Source organism: Myotis myotis, unplaced genomic scaffold (genome assembly GCF_014108235.1).
Source record: "Myotis myotis isolate mMyoMyo1 unplaced genomic scaffold, mMyoMyo1.p scaffold_m19_p_2, whole genome shotgun sequence".
In the NCBI taxonomy this organism is placed as follows: Eukaryota; Metazoa; Chordata; class Mammalia; order Chiroptera; family Vespertilionidae; genus Myotis; species Myotis myotis.
In genome coordinates this window covers 25695327-25715689 of record NW_023416324.1, presented here as the reverse complement: position 1 = coordinate 25715689, position 20363 = coordinate 25695327, and the positions used below count along the sequence as shown (strand labels likewise).

At 40.4% G+C, this 20363-nt stretch overlaps 1 protein-coding gene and 1 long non-coding RNA gene across 4 annotated transcripts in view; one reads left to right on the top strand and one right to left on the bottom strand.

Moving 5' to 3' along the window:
* The window catches only part of ZMPSTE24 (zinc metallopeptidase STE24), a 39267-nt gene extending 31910 nt beyond the window's left edge, over window positions 1-7357 (bottom strand). Inside the window, exons 1-3 of one of the 3 annotated variants that reach the window (XM_036350398.1) lie at window positions 7104-7355; window positions 5171-5317; window positions 556-642 (exon numbers count right to left, since the gene is read on the bottom strand). In XM_036350398.1, the coding sequence (XP_036206291.1) occupies window positions 556-642; window positions 5171-5317; window positions 7104-7226 (357 nt within the window). In that variant the 5' untranslated portion in view covers window positions 7227-7355. Of the gene's footprint in view, window positions 1-555; window positions 643-5170; window positions 5318-7103 lie in introns of all 3 variants that reach the window. The other 2 variants (XM_036350400.1, XM_036350401.1) reach the window with 2 other exon arrangements.
* A 43-nt stretch (window positions 7358-7400) lies between these two features.
* Window positions 7401-10952, top strand: LOC118676448. Its single transcript, XR_004974110.1, has 2 exons — window positions 7401-7850; window positions 10785-10952. It is a non-coding gene; the product is annotated as an uncharacterized LOC118676448 (long non-coding RNA).
* The last annotated feature ends 9411 nt before the right edge of the window (window positions 10953-20363 follow it).

Sequence of the window (20363 nt, the reverse complement as noted above, 5' to 3'; positions counted from 1 at the left end):
TTTCTTCCTGAAATCAATAAAAATACATTTAAAAAGAAGGGACCTTAAAAGAATTTGGCTGCTTTAGAAAAGGGACATAAGATGAGCTGAATTAAAGCCCAAGGTACCTATATATGTAGAAGAGACCCATCATTTCAAAAAGGAACCAGGAAAGAGGGAATAGACTTGGAAATTTCTAAGGAAAAGTCAGGAAGCAGTGTCTCAACATCCTTACAGGCGGGCAATCTCAGGTTTAAGGCTTTGCCTTCAACTGGAGTTCCTGCAAGAGTGGGCAGACAAACCAAGCAGCTCAATGGAGACTGTAAGATACACACTCTGTCTTTGTCTGAAGTATCTGCTAAGTTATGTGGCACAGAGTACCTGCTTAGTGTAGGTTCAACAAAACACATGCTTTCCCATTCACTGCTGAGTTGTTCCTGAGAAGCAGCTGCCTAACCAGAGACTACATTACTCAGCTCCCTTGTGTCTGAGATTAAATGAGTGGTTCACCTACAAAATGTGCAAAGGACAGGTATCATTTCAGAGCCACGGAAGCTAAGAAAAGGATGTACATACCTCATATTCTGGTCCAAAGCCAGCATAGCCACAAAATCGTCCAGAAAGTCTCCAGAGATAAGGGATTCCTCCAAAGAGAAGAATAAGCTACAAAACAAAGCATACCTTGCTCACATTTGAGCAGTACTAGAAACCATCATGGTATAGAGAAAAAATGACCTGTCTTATTTAGGATAAAATACACATTTAGATGAATATAAACCAATTGAGATACTAAATTTAGACTGTTAAAAGGTATTTGCCTGTACATTTTATATGGGTGAATTGTGTAATATGTGAATTATCTATAATAATAAAAGTGTAATATGCTAATTAGACTGGATGTCCTTCCGGATGTTTTTCCAGACGTGGCTGTGAAGGAGGGATCCAGGCAGCCACTTGGGCTGTGAGGGAGGGATCTAGGCAGCCGCCATGGCTGCAAAGGTCTACTCTTGCACGAATTTTGTGCATCGGGTCTCTAGTATCTCAATAAAGCTGTTTAAAGAAAAAGAAGCCCTAGTGGGTTTGGCTCAGTGGATAGAGTGTTGGCCTGCAGACTGAAGGGTCCCAGGTTCGATTCTGGTCAAGGGCACATGTGTAGGTTGCGGGCTCGATCCCCAGTATGGGGCATGCAGGAGGCAGTGATCAATGATTCTCTCTCTCATCGCTGATGTTTCTATCTCTCTCTCCCTCTCCTTTCCTCCCTGAAATCAATAAAAATATATTTAAAAAAAAAAAAAAACTTTTGCCAAGACCGTAACAAAGGCTTTCTGAATCAGGAAACAAGCTTAGAATGGCTAAGCAACTGTCCAAAATCCCACTGCTACAGAAATGGATTGAGCCAGGCTTTATGACTCCATAACTGGCTTTTCCTAAAAAAAAACCAAAAACAAAACACCACACACACACATACGCAAAAACCCCACCTCTTCAGCCAGGACAAAGTATTAGTATTGGTATAAGTGGAGAGTCCTGTCCACTTATCAAATTGGGACAGAATGGAATCTCTGTACCTTCTCCAGGTAAGAAGGTGAATCCTGAGGTAGGAGTCAGGGTTTCATAGGAGGCCCCTTTCTCAGCACACCCTTTGTCTTGGGCAGATAAAGTGAACACAGATATTCACTAAATCACTTGGACATTTGAGTGAGGAAAGCTCTTAAAATCTGAGAATACATGCTGAAGAAACACGATTTCCCACAACAGATACAAGTTTGTGAAACTCATTTGGTCAAGAGGCATCACTTTATTGTTTTCTTTCTGTGGAGTCTCAGGAGTACAATGATCAATCACACTTTCTGGTTAAAAGCACAATATCTCACCAGTTCCTTGTGCTTTGAGGGTTTGAGGCACTATAATATATAGTTTATGGGTATCCTCCCAATCTAGTTTGCATTTTTATCTATGAATCTATAAATAATATCATGGTTTATACATGCTTTTTAAGAATGTAGATAAATGACATCATACGATACAACCTGCCTTTTACACTCTACATTTTTTTAGCTCCATCCTTGGTGAGTTTTAACTTTATTCAGTATTATCAGCTGTTCTCTAAAGTATTTATACCAAATTATGCTCCCATCAGCATTACCTGAGTGTTCCTGTTTCCCCACAATCTCACTCACAGTTGATCCCATCCATCTTTTAGGTTTTTTTTTCTTTTTTTTTTTTTAATATATATTTTATTGATTTTTTTTTACAGAGAGGAAGGGAGAGGGATAGAGAGTTAGAAACATCAATGAGAGAGAAACATCGATGAGCTGCCAAGGTACATGCCCTTGACCGGAATCGAACCTGGGACCTTTAAGTCGGCAGGCCAACGCTCTATCCACTGAGCCAAACCGGTTAGGGCTCTTTTAGGTTTTTACAAGTATACTGGGTTGGTTTAATACCAGGGATTTAAAATATCATCTCTGGGCTGAAACTGGTTTGGCTCAGTGGAGAGAGCATCGGCCTGCGGACTGAAGGGTCCCAGGTTCGGTTCCGGTCAAGGGCATGGACCTGGGTTGCGGGCACTTCCCCAGTGGGGGATGTGCAGGAGGCAGCTGATCGATGTTTCTCTCTCATCGATGTTTCTAACTCTCTATTTCTCTCCCTTCCTCTCTGTAAAAAATCAATAAAATATATTTTAAAAAATAAATAAATAAAATATCATCTCTGGACAGTAGCATCACCTGGGAATATGTTAGAAATGCAAATTCTCAGGCTCTACCCCAGAACTACTGAATCAGAAACTGGAAATGGGGCCCAGCAGTCTCCAGATAAATCTGATATACATCCAAATTTGAAAAACACCGCTTTAATAAATTGCTTTTAAAGGCTCCATTAGCTCTATGTCCAGCTATTTCCACTTTACAATAACTAACTCAATCATAGGTGTAAATCCTATTTTCCCAAAAGACATGCTTTGGCATCAATGCATGGTATATGTTCCACTTGTTGAATTAATCGACTTGGGATGGCATTTCTTTCATCCTAATTTCAATACTAATAAATAATACAGAATTAAGGATTTATAATGCCTTTGGTGAAGGGCTGAAACACTTATAATTAAAAGTCCAGCTTTTCAGTAAGTACCCAGGGTAGCTTTAATATGAACTTTGAGTGCATCTATGAATGCATTTGGGTAGTGCTGTTGCAACCTTGTTTAGTATACTCTGTGGAATGAAAAACAAAGTACAGTGAACAGTAAACCTTCTCTATACTGATACTCTCCCTGACCACGCTCCTGGGATATCCTATAAAAGAACTAATGATCTCAGCAATAATAAGTCCAGTGCTTTTATAATTATTTCACTGAAGTTTTGAAAAGCAGGCAGGGCAAGAGCACAGTCATCTCTGTTTTATAAACCAGGCAACTGAAACTCAGAGAGGTTGAAGTAATTTGCCTAAAGAAACCCAATGACTAAGTAACTGCTGCGTGAAGCACTGTACTAGGTGCTTCATTTACGTTATCTTACTAGTCCTTGCCATAAACCACGTGCAACACGGTTTAATATCTATCTACTTCTCATCTTAAAGAGGAGGAAAATGAGGCTCAAAGAGGATAAACTACTCACCCCAAAACACGCAGAAATTAAAGAAGCAACAATTTGAACTTTTCTACTCTGCCCTACGCTACTCCTCAGCCATTCCATTCTTGAGAGGGCTCCTTACTGACATCTCTGAGATGTGAGGAGTGTCTCCGAGAGGCTGGACATTTCCGCTCTGGGGGCTGTCACCTATGTGTGAACAGCGGCACCTGTGGGTACACAAGGCCTCTGCTTATGTTCCCTCAGGTAAAAAATACCAAGGCAAGAAAAAGAGTCTAAGCTAATCTTTGTACTAAAGCATATAAGCCTATTGATTTTAATCAACACAAAACAGGAATTAATGAACTTGTTTTCAAACAGAACAGGATTTCAAAGTAACACAAAATGCTCCCTATCTCATGGCAAATGTAGCTGCTAATTCCCCCAGGAGAAATAGCACATTCATGTTGCAGTCCCTAGAGTTTCAAGAATGGTTTCTTCAATGTAATTTTAAAGACTCAGAAGAGCAGCGTTTGAAACCCATTCTCCCATTTACTAGTGTTACTTAGCCATTAAATGGGCAAGCCATTTAATTTCTCTGAGCCTTCACTTTCTCAGCCATAAAAAGTGAATAATGCCTATACTTTCTACCAGAGGCTGTTATAAACATCAAACAAAACAATAAATATGAAAGCAATATACGAAATGAAAAATCACTACCCATACAACTATTTTTTTTAATATATTTTATTGATTTTTTACAGAGAGGAAGGGAGAGGGATAGAGAGTTAGAAACATTGATGAGAGAGAAACATCAATCAGCAGCTGGGGATCCAGCCGGCAACCAAGGTACATGCCCTTGACCGGAATCGAACTCGGGACCCTTCAGTCCGCAGGCCGACACCATATCCACTGAGCCAAACCAGTCAGGGCTACCCATACAACTATTATAATGACTATTACTGTTCCCACCTTTCGCCCATCAGTACTGCTTCTAGCTTGAGCCACAGCAGATTACAGAGCTCTCATTCTGGTTGTACTCTCCCTACCTCTATCATCTCCTAGCAAACTAAACCACTCCCATGTCACCAACGGTAACCATCAAGCTACTACCCAGCACCACAAACCCCTTCCCCTCTGACAGCTGTCAGTCTCTTCTTTATGAGTATCTATGAGTCTGTTTCTATTTTGTTTGTTAGTTTATTTTGTTCATTAGATTCCACATATAATTGAAATCATAACAGTTACATTTCTGCCTCTTTTGCTTCACACCTATTCTATCAATAACAAAGATCAGAAAAAAAATTCTCGGACCTGTAGATGTATTTATATTACAAAAATATAAAAAGGAAAACAAACATTACAAAGCATTAAACAGCCCAGCCAGCATGGCTCAGTGGTTGAGCGTCGACCTATGAACCAGGGGGTCACTGGGTTCGATTCCCGGTCAGGGCACATGCCCAGGTTGTGGGCTCGATCCCAGGAGGCAGTCGATCAATGATTCACTCTCATTGATTTCTCCCTCTGTCTCTCTCTCCTTCCCTTCTTCTCTTAAATCAATAAAAAAATATATTTTAAAAAGTATTAAACAATTTGATAGTCTCTTCAAGAAGTAAATTACTCACAGTGCCTTCAATCTCTGAATAGAGTCCTGACCAGAAGCTGAAGGTACTTTTATCCAGCTGATACAGTCGAGATTTCTCAAATGTTTCTGAATCTATGATCTGTCCTAATTCCATTGGTACATGAGTTGTTGTTTTATATATCCGTCTCTGAAATATTTTGAAAAAAACAAAACAGTTTAATGAAACAGTCAAACCAACTCATTATTTATTACACTAGTCATTTATGATCAAACATTGAATGGTTTATAATGTTAATTTGTCACGTAAGCCTGCTGAATTGCTTAATACATACACAAATAATGTATTTGATCAAGCACATTGTCTACTAAAACAACTGTGCAGAAAAGTAAAAGAACAAGAGAATCTGAGGCTAGCTGACTATGTAAGATTAAAATCAGGGTTGTTATCATACTTCAGCTTGCATATGTAAACCAAAACTGTAACTTCACAAATGATACCATTCATTTCAGGTATAACATATATCCTATAATACAAAAAACAAATTCATGGGAAGGACAAGGAACCAAATATGCTAACCATGAGTATTAACAGATATTGTGGCTAGTAACTAAATTTGGTCCAAGCAGCCAAATTAAGGGAAATTTGGGGAATAACAGATACAAACATTATCAGGTCTTCAAGAAAGACCAATTTTCTCGTTAAACCAAATGCTAAAAGATACTTTAAGCCCATGGGACATAATACAAGGAACAGATACCAAACAATATAATGGACAGAATCTTCTACAGTGGTTTTATGACAAATGGCTTCTCTATTTATTGTTATGCATTTTACCAAACCTTCATTAAAAGGCACTACATGAAAGCATAACTGAGTAAAGAAGACACTATAGAAAAGTAGTTACTGAAATAGGCTTATTATTAAAGTAAGACGGAGAGATGTTCCAAACCCATCCCCAATTTGGATACTACATATAGTGAGCTTCCTTTCAGCAAAGTACCTTCTCTAGGCGAACAAGACTCTGAACTAATGAAGCTATCCAAAGAGCTATTAGGTCAGAGAAACTAATGCTATTCATATTAATGCCTCTTTGAATATTCTGGATTGAAAGAAGAGATCAAGATATAACCCAAACACTGACAGACATAGAAAAATTAAATTTTCGAATTTAAAGATTCATGCAGAATGTCAAATGAGAGAAGAAATTTGCAGAGGAAAAAGACTGTAATGCTCAAGAAAAGAAAGGTTTTCATAGCCATCCTGGCTGACACAATTCAGCAACAACACAGAAGGATGTAGGTAAAGCAAACCAGCGGTGAGAGATGGCAATAAAGCAGTCAACTAAACTGAAAACCTATCCCATTTAAAAGTTCAGATCTCTAGTCCATCAAGCTGTTACGATCATCGCCCGGGAACTGCTAAGTAACTTTCATGTCTACTTTACTGTTTTAATTGCTTAAACAAAAATAATAAAGAAGCTTTTGATAAAAACAAGAAAGGTTGTTCTTCGGGCAAAAAAAACCACCAAGTTTATTTTTTAAGGAAAAAGAGTTCGGGCCTTCGGAAGGATTTATTTTCAGAAAATGGTTTCCTGATTCTATGGTTGAGCATGATTGTAAAAAGGTCATGAGGAAGTCGTGAGTCTGAAATGTTAGGATCTGCCCTTTGAAGGCTTATGAGTCGCTGCCATAGATCACAAAGATCAGCCCCCCGGGGAGCTTAAGGAAGCCGTGGGGCAGGTGTAAGGCTGCTTTCCCTTCCAGGCCCTAACCCGCCCGAGTCCCTCCATCACGTTGCGGAAAACGTGCCCAAGGCCAATCCCACCATCGAGCCAAATGAGAAGGCTCAGTAGGGACTCCAGAGGGTCGAGGCTGGGTGCTGGGGCTGCAGCCTCATTTAGGGACTTGGGGTGAGACCATGGCTGGCCTAGAGCTGGCCGGGCGTCGGCATTAGCTGCACTCTGTAGGCTCACCTGCCGCTGTGCTAGGAAGGTCTCCCAGAGATACACGGTCCAGGAGAAGAGCAGCACGGCCCCAAAGATACGCTTCTCGGCCGGCATCTCCCACATGGGGTCCAGCGACGCCCACATCCCCATGGCCACCGGGTTCGGCCGGCTCCTGAAGCGTGCAACAGTGCCACACCAACACCGTCCCCTCAGAGCGTCCCGTCGGTGTTACAGCTATTTCCGTCCCTTCCGAGCGCCCCGGCTCCGACAGTCACCCCCATCCCACGCCCAGCGCGCAGCCGGCAGTGTTACACAGATACTCTTCCCCGTGCCCACGCCTCTTTGGACCGCCTCGTTTCTGCCGGAAAAGGACCGTTCCGCTTCCCTCCCTTCCGAGAACTGAAACCCTGATGCCGCGTTCCGGCCTCCGCCAACCCCAGCTCCGGCCGGCGACCTGGTCACGCTGTGCTGCACACCAACATGTTTCCCCTTCAGCTCCTTGCCGAGGGCCGGCCGAGGCTTCCGGCTTCCCTCTGGCGCTGCTTTCTAGCTTCCAGATCCGCAGTTGCATCTCTTCGCTTCGGGGCTTGCCCTGCTGGGCCGCGACCTGAGCCGTCTTTCCCCGCCAGGACCAGCCCACTGGTAGGGGGCCGAGCGGGCACTAAGGCAGAGGGGACCGCCGCTCCCGCCCCGAAGTAGCTGGGAAGAACCAGGGAGGAGCGGACGTCTCAGGCTCTAGAGGCCATTCCTCTAACTAATGCTATTCGGATTGTGGTATGTTCATCCCGGGATACCTTCAGACTAAAGGAATAGTCAACAGAGAGGCTAGGCGTTGTAAGTGCCGTGTTTCGGCCTGTGTCGGGGTATCTGAATTCAGGCGTGGTAGAGAATGGGCGGTAGTGATGAGATTTTCATTCCAAATCTCGCCTCTTCCACTTCAGGCGAGTCCAAGGCGGCATTTTGCCTGAGAGAGAGAGTGCTCTGGAGCAAAGTGGAAGGGCCTACCTTGATGTAGGGACAAACTCCGATCAAAGCACAGTGCCATGTCTGTCTTGGAATTCAGGAGTGAAATGTGGTCACGGGGACGCCTGTTAACACATTGGTTTGACTTGACAAGTGAAGTATTTCCTGACCGAAGATAAATCTGACTTGGTTACTTGGATTGACCGAGTGGCGTTGCTACTGTGCATAATTATTTACAATGAATTGAGCTAAATCTGCAACTAAAATATATTTAAATTACAGTGAAATTGTAGTGCTAATGATGTGTGGAAATGAACACTACCTTGAATTTCCCAACTTTTCCGAAATGCTTCTTAATGAGAGTAACTACATAATTGAATGCCAATCAAGAAAGTGATGGTCTCTAATGACAGGATAACAAATTGTTTTGCAAGTCAAAATATTTTCAGTTCTTTGCTTTCAACAAAATTAGTGGTGGACCTAATTGAACTGTCAGCTAATGAAGGGACAGTATTTGATTTGTGGTATATAACTGAGAAGGAAGTTAAAGAATTGATTGACATGCCTATTAGAAAACTAGCATTCCTATTTGTGGAGTAATATTTCTCAACACTATGTCTACAAAAACAAAAAAATGAATCTATTAGTAATAAGTAGTCCTTCAGACACATGAGTTAATTGGTGAGGAAGCCCCATCCATCTCACTGAGAAATACTTTTCCAGTAGTGTTTTACATTTTATGTTTATGTATTATTAAATGTAATCGTATCAATTTGCACAGATTTTTAATCATTAATTGTAATGATAATTACAATGATTAGTCAATTCAAAGAATTCTAATACATAGACCCATACAATTACAGGAACATTAAAAAAATTCTACTCCTAATAGGTACATATTTTTATCTCAAACAAGGATCAATTAAAGGTTTTACTAACAAAAAGTTACATTCTCATAACATTTAATGGGGAAGTGGAATATAAATGTAAATTAGAAATGATAAAAGAAAATGTAGAAGTGACAAATATTAAAGAGCTTATTTGTGAATTTTAAATGGATGATAGTGGTTATTCAGTTGTTATGTGGATTCTGTTGGATACATTATAAAAAGTAATTTTACAATTTTATCTTAAATTGTCATTATTTATAATTTGCCAGAATTTACATGCATTACAACTACTTTTTTAATCGAGGATATTTCCATTGATTTTTAGAGAGAGAAGAGAAAGACAGAAATATCACTGTGAGAGAAACACATTGATTGGTTGCCTCCTGCATGAGGCCCAACCAGGGCCTAGGCCTGGTAGGAGCCTGCGACTGTGATACGTGCCCTTGACCAGAATCGAACCCGGGACCCTTCAATCCACAGGCCCACGCTCTATCCACTGAGCCAAACCAGCTAGGGCTCCATTGCAACTATTTAAGCGAATGATGAAAACTTTTAGATATTAACTTAAAATATGAGAGGATAAACACTTTTTCAAAATTCTCTCTCCCTTGGTCTGTCATTGCTATGCCCTCTTCAGTCTTCTTGTCTTCATCTGTCTAGGTCCAGCCAGCCTGCTGCAGTTGGTCCAAAATCTCACAGAAGCTCCAAACTTTGTGGCTAAGAGTGCACATTTAGTCAGGCTGCTTGAGTCCCGGTCATAGCTGTACCATATGTTAGCAAGTTGCTTAACCTCTCTGTCCATCAGTTTCCGATCAGTAAAATGAGAATAATAGTATTTGCTTCCTCATATTGTGAGGACCAAATAAGAAAAATCATGTAAATATCTTAGCAATGTGCCTGGCTTGCCCAATAAAGATTAGCTACCATCTCCCCATACTTGTGAAAATTGTGTCATAGTGTTGATCCTTGTATGTGCCCTGACCGGGACCAAACCTGCAACCTTGGCACATTGGGATGATGCTTTAAACAACTGAGTGTGCCAAGGCGCTGCCAAACTGGATTCACATGAGAGTTCCCCTAAAGTCAAGTTCTGAAATTACCTGTCCAGCCAGCCAAACCGAGAGCTACTGAAACACTCGGGACAGATTCCCAAGAATTATCACACTGCTCAGCACAGAGGAAGTATCAGCAAAAGATGGATAAAGTTAAACAGTCTCCTTTATGCCCACGCCAACCCTTGCCCACTTCTGAGTAATTAATGCAGGGAAACTCCTGGGCCAAATAGTTCATTTATACCCAAGACCAGCACAAGGGCCAGCCTACCTCTACAGGACAGTCCACAGCATCGCCCTTCAACGGCACATTCTTGCTGTTTATTACATTCAACCCAACCTCTTTGGTATGGAGCTGAAGGCCATATCCATGACCACTCTCCCTTCTTTTCCCAAACCCTAGATTCGGGTCTCCAGCCTGCTGAGTGGGCACCACAATCCCAGAGACATTTTAAACCACCACCCTTCCCAATATTACCCCAACACACAAGAAAAAGTTGGGCCCTACTGAATAGAGAGCCAGGCCTTGTAGGGTAATTTCAATACAGTTCTCTACCTTTATTGGTACACCACTGCACACATAAGGGAAACGGCGCTTGTCTGGGAAAGACTGGCGTCCATCAGATTTCAGATGTGGAAGTAAACCCTGATGTGGGCAAGGGACTCTGGCAGTCGGAGCAGCTGCAGTAGGGCTCAGAGGAGCAATCCCTCTTCGTGGCAGGTTTTTGAGAAATTATCATCCCCTCCAGGTTCTTCACTTTGCTTTCCACCATCTGAAGTTGTTTCAAAATTTTCTCTTGCAGACCCAAGGACAGGAGGATACTTTTGTCTTGAATTGGGAGACGAATCCCTTCTGGGTTGACCAGCAAAGCCTCCAAAAACTCTGAGCCCTTCTTGTAAAGTCTGTAGAGTGTGATTACAAACAACAACAGACTCTAAAATAAAACAACAGAAGTTGAATGTTACTTGTTTATTCACGTGAAATGCCAGTTTACTATAGATGCAGAATAAGACAAAAACTGAGTGGTAACAATAATCCCTCATTCCTTTTCCAAGCCTTGTTTATCAAAACATCTTTGCCCCTATTTCATCTTTTGATTTTCACCACAAAATAGAGTAGTAGGCAGGTCAGGGATTATTATTTGCATTTACTTAATAAAGATTATAATAATAGATACCCTTTGCCGAAAGTTTGCCACATGCAGGGCTCTTTGCTAGGAGTTTCCTTGCCTGTGCGTGACCTAATTATGTAAAAAACAAAAAACAAACAAAAACGCACAACTGAATAGCCATTTTGTTACCTTCCATTTTGGACCCTGTCATTGTCCAAGGTCATATACTTGGAAATGGTAGAGCCAGTACTGGAATCCAGGAATTCAGACTTACATGTATATTCAGGACACAGTGGTCTAAAAAACTGGATTTCCTGGTCAGGGCAAAAACTTTTAATGTACCAAGACAGATTCCTGCCAGAATAAAAAACAAACAATCTTTTTTCCTTATAATACCAGCACTACTTGCTTATTGGGTATTTATGTGCTAAGCTTTATATATACAGTAGTAACTCCTTCAGTCCTCACAACAACCCTGAGGAAGGCACTGTTAGCAAACCCATCTTACAGTTAAGGAAATGGGCTGAGGCTAAGTGATTGCTCTTGGTCACACAGCAAGTGGTGGAACCAAAATTTAAGCCCCAGCAGTCGACTTCAGCGCCCGTGCTATTTACCATTCTGTTACACTACCGCTTTTTCTTGGCTGAGGTTTGTGGAGGGCTGTAAATTCGTCTTTCTGATTGAGCTAAGCATTAACCATACAAGAGCAGAACTCAGAACTACAGATAGAGTTTGGTTTTTTGCCTTGTATTATCTGGTTATAATGTGTGTATGTGAATATGTATATACATACATATCCATATTGGGATTTAAGTCAGCTTCTGTTAAATGAGATTTTGGAAAAGAATTGAATTTGAATCCTAAAAGTTGGGTTCAAATCTCAGCTTTTCTGGTCTCTGTCAACGTGGGTAGGTGATAACCAAATTTCCTCACCTATAAAATTGAGATGATAATCCCTGCCCTGCCTACCATGCAGGGTTTGAAAGATTAAGAGAATGCATATGACCATGGTTCCTCAACAGTAGTGACATGCTGTAAAATGATTTGGTAATAATTTCTTTTAGCATTTGCCAAGTAAACCAGTCACTCTTTAAGACAATCTTTTTTAAAACCCTATCTCCTTTCATTTCCACTGAACCTCAGTTCACCTCATTTTTGTTTTCCATATGAAAATAACTTCATATCATGAAATTGTTGGGACTCTCAAAGCATTTTGACTATATTGTAAATATAGGTATTTTAGGTGATTACACAGAAATATGTAAAATCCTAAATGTTTCTCATAATCCCAGCCAATTATACTCCTCTTACCAAAAAGAGCCACTGTATACTAATGGAACCCTATCTTGTTAAAACAAGGAAATAATGAAAACACCATGATGACTAAATGACTGACTATTCATGCCTCATCACTTACAAAGCAATGGCACAGTAAGAACCCAAGATCCTAGTCATACTCGCAGTGCCTATTCTAGAAAAGCTACCCCGAATGGCGCCTGGCACATAGTAGATATTCAAAGATGAATCAGTGATCAAATAAATTTGGGGGTGCCTGGCTGGTGTTGCTCAGTGTTTGAGCATCTACTCATGAACCAGGTGATAACAGTTCCATTCTAGGTCAGTGCACATGACTGGGCTGTGGGCTCAGTCCCCAGTGGGGGTCGTGCAGAGGGCAGCCAATCAATGATTCTCGATCATCATTGATGTTTCTATCTCTCCTTCTCCCTTACTCTCTGAAACCAATAAAAACATTTATAAATAAATAAATAAATTTGGGGGCAAGGCTGCCTTTTCAGGTTGTGAACTTGTTTGATCTACTTTACTACAAGGCAACAATCTAATGACCCTTTCACAGGGGTCGCCTAAGACCATTGGAAAACACATATATAATTACATATTGTTTTTGTGATTAATCATTATGCTTTAATTATGTTCAATTTGTAACAATGAAAATACATCCTGCATATCAGATATTTACATTATGATTCATAACAGTAGCAAAATTACAGTTATGAAGTAGCAACGAAAATAATTTTATGGTTGGGGGTCACCGCAACATGAGGAACTGTATTAAAGGGTCGCGGCATTAGGAAGGTTGAGAACCACTGCTCTAAGACAAGCCAAAGACAATTGTGAGAAAGCATTTTTATGCTCAAAACCTAATTGGGGGAAGTTTTTAAGGATAATTTAGTTTCAACCAACTAAAAAACCTTCAGAGACGAGTTCACCCTTGCCCATCTGCATGGTCTTAAGACAGAATGGTAGCAATATGGGGAAAGAATTAATCAGCTTTCAATGTATAACTATTTAAATTTCTCTAACAAAAGAGTATAACCTGAATGGACCGAACACTTCGTTTCCATAAGGCATATAGTCCTACTGCCAAGAAAATAAGAAAGAAAATCCCGAGGGCAACTTGCAGAACCGGAGCAAGATTATCTATTAGCCCCAAATTTGTTTGCTGAGCCACACTAGTCTGTCCCAGAAAAGTTGCTTGGAGCCAATTCCATATTGAGCTCAGAGAGGTATAATCTATGATGTCCCAGATAGAAGATGAAGGTGAAGATGTTGGCATTTTAATAAGACAGCAGCTCCAGAGCTACATGTTCAGAGTCTTCAGGACCCTAAATATGAGTTAAGGAAAGTGGCCTGGGAGCCCAGGTGTTCTAGAGCCCCTGTGAGCTGTGCTTTGTGATGTCACCGTCCCAAAAATCCGCTTGCTTCCCACTCACCCAGTGAACCTTCTCACTCAAAACCAACCAGGTACTGACTGCGTTTTCAGTTTGGTCATATTGTTTTCATTGATCTTGACAAGTCCTAGTTCTAGCACAGCACTGTCCAATAGAACTTTCTACAAAGATGGAAATACATCCTGTCCAATATGGTAGCTACTAGTCACTAGAAATGTGTATACTGTGGCAGAGGAACTGAATTTTACATTTTATTTAATTTTAATTAAATTTAAGAAACCATGTGTGGCTAGTGGTTACCTTCTTGGACAGTGTATAGATAATTTCCAACAATCCATTGAATGCACAATATTTTCACATGAAAAATGAGACAATTGAGACTACGTGTACATCTGAGAAGACAGGATTTAGAGAGGGCTTTACTAAAGAGTGAATAGTTTACCTGGTAAATGTGGAGAGAGATCATAACTGGATCATTTTGTAGCATCCCCTTTTTTCATGTGTTATAATTAAGAAATTGTGATCTTTAGGAAGACTTTTCACATTTGATCCTCATTTTGCTTATCTTTTTACAGAAGGGCATTCCACCTCAACAATTTATATCAGGGGAAAAAATGGCATCATTTTCTAAACTTTTGTAAACAGCATGTTGCACTAAAATCTATTTGGTGTGTTATCAAATCAGTTATTTACTGATTAGTACCTATCTTCTCAGCAAGGCGATGTGAAAATATAGAATGTATGATCTGTTCCCCAAAAGCTTACATGGAAAAAGATAGTTCACACACAGCAAGAATACAAGAGAGTTTGCACCAAGTGGGGAGGGGCACAATAAGGAAAGAAAGGATCAGTTATGACGAATGATTTTTAGAAAATATTGTCTGGTGCTACTCCAAGTTGTTCATTGTGATTGACTGAAACAACAGGAATAGGGAAGCTGGGTGGGGAAGGAATAACTGTTTTGTTCTTCCAGGAAGAGGCGGTATGATAAGTTGCTTGAGGTGTCAGAGACACTTTCATAAAATGGAGTCTACAATGCTGTTGGAAATATAGTACTTGTGTCGGGGAGAAGTAATTTAGGAGTGACTGCTATGGATGTTAAGCCCATGGTCTGCTAGCAATTGACTGTAGCCAGAATCCTTTTTAGTAAGGGCTAAAGTTACTCAGAAAAGGCTTGGGATTTGACTATAACAGGTTAAAAACATAGGTAAGAAACCAGAGAATGATAACAATAAACTTTTTGGAGAAAGATAGGGATGTGAAGCTGAATAATGTAAGACTCCCCACACTCAATTAGATCCCCGTTACAATGCACCTAATACTTTACTTTCAAAGCACTTGACACGACCATAGTGATTTGTGTCATTTTTGGTGTAATACAGGTTTTTCTCATCTATTGTAAATTCAAGAAAGACAGGGACCATGTCCATTTTATTGACTTTATCCCTAGTGCTTGGCACATAGCACATATTAAAATATTTTTAAGTGAATGCAAAGTCCCCCTAGAAGAATTCCAGATATCTATTCCAGACTAAATTGTTCACTCATCAAATGCCTATTAATTACCATATTTGTGTACTAGTTTGTATAGAAACTTTGTTTATACTAGTAGCTGTTATGAGGTCTTTGAGAGTATAATGGATCTGGGTTCAACTATTACTAACCTTGTTACCTTGGGAAAGTTATTAATCTGGGACTCAATTCTTCATTTGTAAAGTGGGAGTTATTCCTACCTTGAGGAGCTGTAATGAGAATTTGATAATTTTTAGATAAGGGCAATTATTATTTGTAGTGATATTTATGATCAAATACAAGGTATTGTAAATCTCAATAATATATGATGTCTCAAAGAGAATCTAGGCCAAAAAACCCATTTGTTTGATTTCCCACTTGGATACCTGAACAACTCCAATGACCAAGAATTTATCTCAGCCCACCTTTAGTGTCATCCATTCACCTAGCCAACCAGCCATCACACGGTTGTGTCTATTTAGTAGTCTTCAACATCATGCCTATGCCCTATTAGGGCTTTTTTTTACTTACACATGGCAACTTATGACATATGCAAGGTTTACTTTTGAGCTTTCAATAGGTTGACTTTCAAACAAAATCTGAAATCTAGAACATGGGTTATAAGGCACTAAAATACCTGGTTCCTGCTTACCTATCCAACCCTCTCCTTTCCCTTTCCCACTTTTTCTTTCAACTAGACTTGCAAATGTCACAACCATACCAAGCTGTTGCACCACAAAACCTTTGCACATAATTGGATTATCCTCTCTGGCTAACTCCTATTAATTCTTTGAATTTCTGTTTAAACACCACTTCCTCAAAGAAGCTTTCCCTGTCCTCTTTTTGGTTCCCATCACAGGGAAAGCTTCTATTGCAGCACTTTTACTTAACCACTTTTAGTATTTCATTTAATGTCTATCTTCCTTACTAGACTATAATCTCCATGATGCAGGAAACTCACCATGTCATGTTCAACACTCTAATCCCCAGGAGCTAGTGATGGTATGTGCTTTGTAAATACTTGGCTACAGCTTTCCTGTGCCTCCGGTCTTTTCTTTTCCAAGCTAAGCGTACCAAATACAGGTTGACAGATTAAATGTGACTATCCTGGTTACCTTCCTCAAAGTGGTTCAGACCTCTAAATGCAGTCTGTCACAATCTATTCCTGCAGATACTCTTTCTAGACTCAGCTTTATGTAAGAGGAGTGTTGCCCTGAATCTGTAGTACAAAGCCAGAAGGCATCAGTCTACTGTGGGGTGGGAGGTGGGAAGGACAGGGGACGGAGCAATTTTTCTGACTTTTAGATTCTTTAAGTTGACCTTTTCACAGGTTACATGTTACAGAAATAATACGCACGAGTTTTCCATCTCTTCCCTCACATGAGGAAATGTCAATACTGGACATATGGCTGGAGTTGGAGTTGCAGAACCTGGCTTTTACTTACACTTCAAACTTTATTTCCCACTATTCACTTTCCCAAACAATACACTGAGAACTTTGGTGTTTTGGGTACTTTACCACCTGCAACTTTACATCTTACTTCCTGCATGCAAGTACCCGTCTCTGATATTCATCCAATCAGAAGAGATTGGAAACTAGGTTCCACTTCTTTCTAGTTTTTATTGGCTAGGCAAGACCCTTCAACTCTAAAAGCTTTTGCCTATCAAATAAGGATAACAGTACCAACTTCATGGAGTTACAAACATTCAACAAGGTAATTTTATGTAAAGTGCTAAAAAAAAGTGTTAATTATCCTGAATTCTCATAGAACATCCCACTTTGTACTCTAGCCCATTGCTCCTAGGACTTTTCTGTGCCTATGAATAATCTGAAGACCTTGTTAAAATGCAGATTTGATCCAGAAATTTTGGACATTCTACATTTCTAACAAGCTCCTAGGTGATGCCCATGCTGCTGGCCTATTGCCACACTTTAACAGTGTTTAAGCTACCCCAGCCTTCACATTGAAGTTCCACAACAGCAGATGCCTCGATGAACTTACTTTGGTATTTTTACATCCAAAGCATCTGAAACTATCTTTAAATAAGTGTGTACTTAAATATTTATTTGGTTAATGACTAAATCTGTCCTCTAAGACTATGTCTTTGGCAGTGCAACTCTGAAGTAGGCAATCTGGGACTGAGAAAGGATACGTTGGAGATGGAATCCCTAGGAAAGCTAATCAGAAACTTTCTTCCCATTGTTTTCCACCCTCTCTTTAACACCATACAGGTGTCATGAACATGGGGAGACACTGAAGCAAGAGAAGTCTGGATAAAAAGAATGAAAGTACTTGGCACCCTCTATTTCTACCAATCATTTTTATATTGAAAAAGGCTTTGAAAACAAAGTCAATATTTCCAACTCTGGAATAAGACCCAGAGACATCAAGAAAAATAATGGTACCTAAAAGCTACAAATATAACCCTTTGGCTTTCTGTATTCTCATATAGTCACACATGCTGCTTCTAATACAAAACACTGTTTTCAATAAAAATCAAGTGAAGCAAGCTGCTCCAACTAGAATAGGAAATGTTAGGATCAACCATTTGATCCTAAGTACTTGAAGCAAATTTTTAATTGGATTCTCAAAATTAGGGTTTGGTTCCATTGCAAGGGGACTCACTTGGTCCTTCCAGTGGGTGGGATTTAGGTGTGGCTGAATAAATATAGTTTAGTCTTAAGCAAATTAGCAGTTTTCTCTTGTTCCTGGTTAAAAATCTCTAGTATGAGGAATTTTTAAAATATGGCCACCAGTTGTTTCCCATGGCACACTCAGCCCATTGGGCGCCTTATGTGCCGTGCCAGCTCAGCCAGGTTCGGTGACCCTGAGAGGGGGCAGTGAAGGATTGAGAAAAGACAGACAAGAGAATAAAAGCTGGGTCTGGGTGGGACACTGTCCTCTCTGATGGAGAGCTAGTGACAGCACCATGGGTGTCTTTATTTATAGCCAGATTCCATGAGGCAAAGTAAGGGTGTGGTCAAGAAGGTTTCGATCCTACTCAACTACATGCACCTGAACGCTATCAAGCCCATATTACTCAGACACGTGGGCCACGTGTTTGGACCATAGGTTCAAGCTTACCACTATAGTTGTTGGTTATAATTGTACTGGGAGGGCTCTGCCCTCCAAGCTGGGACTTGCACATGGCCACGAGAGGACTGTGCCCTCTCATTAGTCCGAGGCTTGAACCTGTCCAAACACTGTAGCCACTCTCCACAATCATCTGTATCTCCTTACTTTGTAAGTGAGGACACTGAAGCCCACAGAAGAGATTAGCTCAAGATCTCAAGGAGTCAGCAGTGGCCTCAGCCTCTAAGATGTGCCAGTTCCTGCCACTTTCTTTCAACAAATTTTTGATAATCCTGTTACTGTGATCTGAGCCAAGCAACAACTTGGGTACAAGGGGTGCTTTAGACATAGGGTGAGAAGGTGGCGAAATGCCCAAAGAGCTGACAAAACAAGGCAACAAGGTATAAGGGTCAGAGAAATACTAACCACAGCATAATAAAGGGATGTTAGGAATGTTTGAGTCATTTCATTGCTAGCTAATAAAAGTGGTTGAAAATTTCATGAGGAACAGAGAATAAAGCTATTCCATTTATAAGAACACATTGCTTTCCTTGTCATTACAGATGTCCCACAGTACACTGAAACTCAACACATCCAAAGACCAAACTCATCTTGGTTTTCCACCTTCTTCCCAGAAACCCATTCCTTTTATATATATATATTTGATTTTTTACAGAGAGGAAGGGGGAGAGAGAGCCAGAAACATCGATCAGCTGCCTCCTGCACACTCCCCACTGGGTATGTGCCCGCAACCAAGGCACATGCCCTTGACCAAAATTGAATTTGGGACCCTTGAGTCTGCAGGCCAATGCTATATCCACTGGGCCAAACCAGTCAGGGCCCATTCCTTCCTTTTTTATTCCCACCTCAATTGGTTGCATCACTTTACATATTCCTCAAAATGTTTTCCTCATCCTCAAAGAACCAACACTTGTTTTGTTAATCCTCACACAAAGATATTTTTTCCATTGATTTTTAGAGTGTAGAAGGAAGAGAGGGAGGGAAGGAGGGGGAAAGAAACATCAATGTGAGAGACACATTGATTGGTTGCCTCCCACATGCACCCCAACTGGGACCTGCAACCCAAGTACATGCCCTTGACTGGGAATTGAACCCGAGACCCTATGGTGCGTGGGCTGACACTCTAACCACTGAGCAACATCAACCTAGGCCCAACAATACTCTTAAAATTTCTCAATTTCATTTATTTTTCCTTCTGCAAATGTCAAAAACACTCTCACCAAGTCTGCCTTAATTACTTCAGCAGCCTTATTATCTATTCCATTTCAGCCCCTCAAATCACACTCATTTAAAGTGATCTATAAATTGTTATTTTGAATAAAGTCCTTCAAAGGCAAAATCATCAGTGTTCATGGTTTGGTTCCTGCCCACCTATTTCTACAGTAATCTCATTCACCGGGGTGCTCCCTGCTCTCTTTTTATTGCCAGCATGTCAGATTATTTGTAGTCCCCTGGACACAGGACTTCGTACCTCTGAATTTGCTGTGCCCTTCATGTTCTCCTTAGCATACCCTCTCCTTTCTACCCAGGCATCCTCTTGTGGGAGCTATTTTAACTCCCAAAGCTAATTACTCAATGTAAAAATGTTCTTTCCACAAAAAATTTTTAAGACAATAGTCACTTTAAAAAAAGCTTGATCTGAATAGACTCGTTAAAAATAGAAATGCACACTCCAGAAAATACAAGTGCACTTCCAGCTTATGTGTGGGATGAAAACTCTTTAGGAGTAAACAAGAAATGGGTGAAAAATTGTAATTTATTGAAACTCAACTCAAAAAATATAAGATGCTGTAGTGTACAATATATTACACAAAGCACCCTCAGGTGCACATTCAAGTCAAGTAAGAACTCCATATCCCTAGCCCTCCCACCCTGGGATCTTAGTATTTTTTCCATTTACAATCATGCACACTTAATTTGAAAAAGGAAGCCCCAAATATATTTTTGATGTATTAATTAGCACCAAACAAGAG